Source organism: Lathyrus oleraceus, chromosome 5, assembly GCF_024323335.1.
Source record: "Lathyrus oleraceus cultivar Zhongwan6 chromosome 5, CAAS_Psat_ZW6_1.0, whole genome shotgun sequence".
NCBI classification, from domain to species: Eukaryota; Viridiplantae; Streptophyta; class Magnoliopsida; order Fabales; family Fabaceae; genus Lathyrus; species Lathyrus oleraceus.
The window spans coordinates 340338283-340345066 of record NC_066583.1 but is presented as its reverse complement, the minus strand read 5'-3'; the positions used below and the strand labels follow the sequence as shown (position 1 = coordinate 340345066).

Here is a 6784-nt window from a genome sequence, read left to right as displayed (position 1 = left end):
CTCATTGTACCAGTTTATTGTGAAAAAGATATCAGAATACACAAAGTATAATTGATTTCTTGATCGAAAAGAAACCCACAAGGGTAGAAGAAAAAAGGAAGCAAGAAGAACACAATGAAATTGGTTATAAACTGTTATTCTTTACTTTCTCTTGGAAACAAGATTACAAGTGTTAAAAAGTAGCAAATAACCTCTCTCACCCTAATTAGGATTTGCGTTATGCAATGATGAGAGACTAGTATGCTATTTATAAGAAAACTAACACACTATACTAATGGGCTTTTACACACATGCCTATTATACAAGCTAACTTAAATAATTGGCCATAACAAACAAGTCCAATTTGACATGCTAACAATCCTAGTATACTTCGACTACAGTATGTGAACAGACTTTGACGACATGCTAATGATCCTATCGGATTGTCAGACCAATAAGTTACCCCTCGACCATACTAGAGTTCGATCCAATATCTCACTGTCACAAAGGAGAATAAAAAGGAATTATCTTAGTGATTCTTGATCAAATTGGAGCAATTGATTATATTCCAATGATCTAGCGAATTCTGATTACAAATGACTCTACCAAGCCTAACAAAAGAGTAAGCACCACCTTTCCTCCCATTGATCAAAGTGTAATAACTACCATTAGTGTCAAGATACATGAGCTCATTTTGATTTGTCCAACTAAACATTCATCAGTGAAATTTTTTGTTTGAAAGGTACATACTAAATTTCTCGGGAGAATCAATAACCGCATTGAAATCATGTAACATATATTAAGGGTCGAGATTAGTCTATTAAAAATTGATAAGTTGATTCTATAAGTGTCCTTAGATCATATGAGAAATTACTTGTATATAGATATGCAATAAAGAAATTAATTTGATCTATTTTTATAGAATTCATATTTATTGTTAATTAATAGTTTGAGCTATTGATATCTCCTTTTAAAATAAGGAGGGGGGTTGTCAATAGCACTGGCTTCTTCCTTTTTTTATTTTTGTTTTGTTTGGAAAGTGAAGTAGATTGAGATTTAAGAGGAAAAGTGGAGTATTTTGAAATTTGGTGCGAGAAATTGGGATAATAAGGTAAAAATTCCTTAATAGCAAAAGAGGGGTGCTAATAGGAACTATCTTTCATACGCTGATCCCGAATCGTGGCCAGAGAGAGTGAGAGAGAGCTTCCTTCGTATCGTACAAGAAACGGTGAAATGGAAGTCGATGATGGAACAAACGGGTCGAATTCGAACGTGTCAACCATAACCATAAGCGTGAAGTTCAGTGGATCAACTATACCCATTTCAATCTCACCTCAATCAACCATCAAAGAACTCAAGTCCCTTCTTCTACCTGCCACCAATGTCCTTCCAAGGGGGCAGAAACTCATCTTCAAAGGTTCAATCTTTTCCTCTCTATTTAATTAACCCCTTTTTTCATTCATGTGTGAATTAAATACTGAATTTTTTTATCAGGTAAGGTTTTAGAAGACCCTGTGACATTGGCAGCTTCAAATTTGAGTAATGGGTCCAAACTCATGCTTGTGGCTTCTCAGGGTTTATATCAAGGGGTATTTTATTTGTTCATTTTTCTTCTCTGTTTTTGTTGAGGATAAAAGTTTCATTTTTTGATGTGTTTGCATGATGGGTCCTTAACTATGTTGTAGTATATATGATTCCATAATTATGTTCAATTATGACTGTGAAGTGTTTGTGCTATCTCAGATATCTTCGCGTAGCACCGACCCCTAAAATGCTATAGCGGTATAGCTGATAGTGGGATAGCCGCTATTGCAAAGACTAAAAATCGGTGAAAAATGAAGAACATAACAAAATGAAGAACATAATTTTACTCTTAAAAAGGTCTGAATTGGCATTTATATCCTTAAAAAGAAAATCTTTTGAAAAAAGTCTTTGAGGAATTTCTCTCTAAAACCCTAATAGTGGCTGCGATAGCGTTTTGGGGACGCAATAGTGGCTACTACACCCCCTATTGTTGACGGTGGCTTGCGGGCCAAAAGTGTCGCGCCAATTCCTATCACTGCTACGTTATTTCATTAGCACGGTATTGACAACATAACTACGAAGATTATAGCCATGTTGATAAACAACTTATTTAAGCGCTTATATCATATGTGCTTATCATAGAACTATATTAGTGTTTATGTATAACTTATTTCTATAACAAAATATAAAATGATGTCAAACTGTTTTCGTATAAGTTATAATTTATTTTCATAAGAAATAGTTTATGGAAATAAATTGAGAATAGCTTATAGACATGTAGATGTTTCCATATGTTATTCTAAACAGTCTTACAAGTATCTGTATGTAGATAAGCCGAAATAAGTTGATCTAATCAGGTCCTATGGCTTTATGGTTATCAAGTAAAGAATTGTGGGAAACAATCCTATAAAATGTTTTACAAGCTGGTCAGAAACTGACTATATTTGTATGGATCCTTTGACATAGATAATGATTAACAAGGCTAGTTAGAAGTGGTACATAATAGCACAAGTGTGATAAGCTTTATTAAGCTTGTCAGCAAAAAAATTGTAGATGCAATTTTGTAGAGTTTGTTTTTGTTTCTTTTGCGGTCAGAAAAAGGTAGCTTGTAGATTTCATATGTTTTGTACAGGATGGTCCTGTCTTGAAGAAAACTCAGGTTGTTCCTAAATCAAGGAAAGATAACCAATCAAGTTCTAGTAGCGACGCAAAGAAAGTTCTGGTAAAGAACAGGTCCGAACGGTGGAAAGTAACAGGAGTTGTAGCACTGTCTGAATGCAACTTGGAGGTAATAAACTCGCCGTGGTTTAATCATACGCTTAGTTTTTTATGTCAGCTTTAAATTAGGAGATGAGGAATGCATTAAATTTTACCTAAGGACATGCTTTTGAAGATTTTTTGTGTTGAATTTTTTTACTGTTTTTCTATGACATCTATGCTTTTGGAGTGTAACACAAACCAAAAACCAAAACTATTCTCTGATTTTTCTTTGCAATTTTAATTTAAATAGGCCATACCTGTTGAGGTTTGGGTTTGTGGATCTTCTGCAAGAGTTCTAGATTGCAACAACAATTTACTTAGAAATGTCCCTGTTGAAATTTCACAACTTACTCGTCTGGAGGTAAGCTGAATTTTTCTCATTCTTCATAGTTCTGATGGCGAGGCAATATTTAATCACAGTTTTCTGCTTTCAAAATGTTGCAGAAACTATTAATTAATGCCAATGACTTATCAGATGAATCAATTAACTGGGAAGGACTGATGAATCTGAAGTACTTAACAGTACTATCGTTGAACCAGAACCGGTGAGTATATATTCCATATTTTTCTTTTCAATTTGTGCTTGTTTTCGATTAACGCTCACAACGCGACAAACTGTTTTCTGCAGCTTAACTACTTTGCCATCTGCGTTGGGCTCGATAACCTCTTTGAGGGAGCTACATGTCTCCAACAATGAATTGGCCGGTCTTCCTGATGAAATAGGACAGCTGACACAGTTAGAAGTCTTGAAAGCCAACAATAATAGGTATCAGTTCTTCTACCTTTGTATTTTAAGTATGTTTATTAACACATTCAATTGTAAGTTTAAAAACTTATCATTTTGATTGATATGTCTATTTTTCCCAGGATGAGTAAAATCAGTGAATTTATAGGAAACTGCCATTCTCTTGTTGAGGTACGGTTATTAGTCTTCAGTTTTCTCTATCTTCTTTTTCGTTTTATATCTTTCATTTTTCAGAAGGGGCTTAATAGATTATGTAACATCGGAAAATTAAATGATAATATCATTTTCTTGTGACGTATTGCTTATTGAAGTTGGTTTCTTGCGGAGCAGGTTGATTTCTCGTCAAATTTTCTGTCGCAATTGCCAGAGACATTCAGTAGTTTTAACAATTTGAAGGTAGCTCATTTCCCCATTATCACCTAATCTAGAAACTGTGGTCGACAAATTCGAATCACAACGATAAGGAAAAACAAAGATATTTTTTAGTTTTTAAAAAAAACCAAACTACTAACTTTTCTTGCGTTTTACTCCACATCTGTGAACACTCTACAGGCTTTGCATCTTAGTAACAATGGGATGAAATCTCTACCATCCAAACTATTCAAGACATGCTTGCAGCTTTCCACATTGGATCTCCACAATACAGAAATAACTATCGATCTACTTCGTCAGGTTTGCGCTCTTTTCTTCTGAACGGTCTTTCGAAACTCGAAGTATTGCATTTCAACAGAATCATAGTTATGTCAGTTCATTGGAGCATAACGGCGAAATATGTGATTTTCTTTCAGTTTGAAGGATGGGACAATTTTGATGAGCGGCGTCGATCAAAGCATCAGAAACAAATAGAATTCCGAGTTGGAGTTTCTAGAGATTTTGATGAAGGTGCTGATAAAAACTAAATAGAAATCATTTTCCTTAACTTAACTTGCCTCTAGTGGTAGATTGGAAATTTGTTATAGAATGTTATAGTGAGACTTTCCTAAGTCACTTGAATAGTTAAGGTTCTTGTGAATGAAGGGGTTTGTTTTTCATGGATAATTGTGAATTGGTTGTATCACCACATGTAAACGAGCAATTTATTTGTGATTGTCTATTACGAGGATCTAAAATGTTCAAAATCAGCATGACCACTAAGGTTTAACTTCTGAAAGACTAAATAAAAGCTTATGTTCATTGAATCTGAAAGGCAACAAAAGATATTTGAATTACTTGCAAGAGGAAAAAATATGGTTGGGGTGATTTTCAAAAATAAAATCAAACCAATGTGGTATGGATTGGTTCTATCAGTTCGATTTTTTACAAAAATTTTATTGAGTTATACATTCATATAGCGGACAATATAACTTTGTATTTAGTTATTTATATATTATAAAATTACAATAAAATTCATCATATTTAAATAACAATTTCTTATTTAATATACAAAAATTAGATTATACAAAAATGGAATAAAAAACATTAATGGGTAGGAAAAACAAAATATCAAAAATATTATATTGAAATAGAAAAAATAGAGGAGAAGACAGATAAGAGAAGATGAAAAAGAAGGTACATGAGAGATTAGACAAGAGGTGCAATAAAAACAAATTTGGAAGAGAGAACGGTAAGATAAAAATGAGAAGATGAAAATGAAAGAACATAAAAGAGAGTGATTTTAGAAGAAAATACGAGATGTACCTGACAAAGAAGATGAGAAGAAAATCCGAAGAAAAGAAAATCATTTGTCATGGTAAGGTTAAGGTATAATAGGTATGAGTTTGAATTCAATGATAGTTAAGGAAAGTTTGATTTATAACATAATGCGGTTTGATTTGGTTTGCAAAATACAAACCGCAAAACAATCTGAACCGTACTGTTCTTTTAAAAAGTAACCCAATCTGACCCGAATCAAATACAATTTTTTGCGGTTTTCGATTTGTTTTGGTTCGGTTAACGATTTTCTATTGGTGGTTCGGTTTTGAACACCCTTAATCTCTATAATATATATTAAATTTGAAGCAACATATTATATCACGATAAATCATAAGTCGGATACTTTATGTTTGCCACATCACAATTATTCTCATGTGACACCTCCCAAAATTCATCTTCATTTTTCAAAATGTCAAAACACATATTATTCTTTTGTTGAGGTCATATTAATATCAACAAAATAATTTTATAGTGACAAATTAGTTTTACACATATTTCAAAGACTTATCATTATTTATTGATACTGAAATATAAAATATGCAACACTTTTCAATTATATTGATATAATTCACTTTTACATTTTTTATATTACGACGAACAAATAAATTATTGAAAAGAATAATATTATTGATTTCTAACCTATGAAAAAATAACATCTCTCATATTATTGATTATAAACCTATACTTTTTCTTTTAAGTAAAATGATTATTTTTCTTTGTTATTATTGTCTATATTATAATTCATAATAAATTATTATAATATAAATTTTTAATTATATTTTTAAAAAATATTAAATATAATTTAAATTTAATAAAAATTAGTTTACAAAAATATATGGCGCAGATTTTAATCTAATAATACATCAAAAACTGATTTTTTTAACGAAAATAACCCACTTTTTCAAGGAAACTCCCAAAATACCCCTGGTTTCAAAAAAAAATCCCAAATTATCCCACTTTTAGGAGGAGTCGCCAATTGAATTGGAGACTCCTCTTAAAAATTGAATGGAGGCGCCAATTGGATTGGCTAGGGCAGGTGCCCTTGCCAATTGGATTGGCGCCCCTGTGTAGGACTTAAGAGGAGGCGCCAATTCAATTGGAGCCTCAGTGTAAAATGCTATTTTTTTTTGTAAATGGTATACATGATAGATAAATTTGATATAGGACCAATTGATATTAATAAAATTTTCCGTTTACACAAAGAAACCTAATGGTGATGATCGGGATCACCTAACCGACCTCCGGTCCCACATCCTCTGGCTACCCTAACCCGTGGCCCTAACCCACGTTGATGATTCGGTACCGGTGTTTGAGCATTTGAGGGGCCAGGAGCGTCACTACCAACTAAAGAAGAAGGTCTGTTGAGGTAGTCAAACAAGTCGGCATAGTCTTCAGTATGCATCGATGGTGTACCGCCGTAGTTGAGCTCATGACTCGTGCCAGAGATGTTGGGATGTGGTTGACTCATCGATGGACAACCGGGACGGTTGAAGGGAGACACGGGTGTGAACGATGCGTCGAGGAAAGGTTGGAAAGGTTGTTAGGGTGTTTGGTAGAGATAAGGTTGTTGGATGTTTTGGTTTT

The 6784-nt window shown here is 33.3% G+C and overlaps 1 protein-coding gene across 1 annotated transcript; it reads left to right on the top strand.

The window, feature by feature from the left end:
• Nucleotides 1–1004: 1004 nt before the first annotated feature.
• On the top strand, nt 1005–4629 carry LOC127084503 (LRR repeats and ubiquitin-like domain-containing protein At2g30105). The gene is made up of 10 exons (XM_051024966.1): nt 1005–1396; nt 1474–1568; nt 2636–2791; nt 3014–3124; nt 3208–3308; nt 3392–3529; nt 3631–3679; nt 3839–3904; nt 4061–4180; nt 4297–4629. Exons 1-10 carry the CDS (start codon nt 1213–1215, stop codon nt 4405–4407), a joined length of 1131 nt encoding a protein of 376 aa, XP_050880923.1. The 5' UTR covers nt 1005–1212; the 3' UTR covers nt 4408–4629.
• The last annotated feature ends 2155 nt before the right edge of the window (nt 4630–6784 follow it).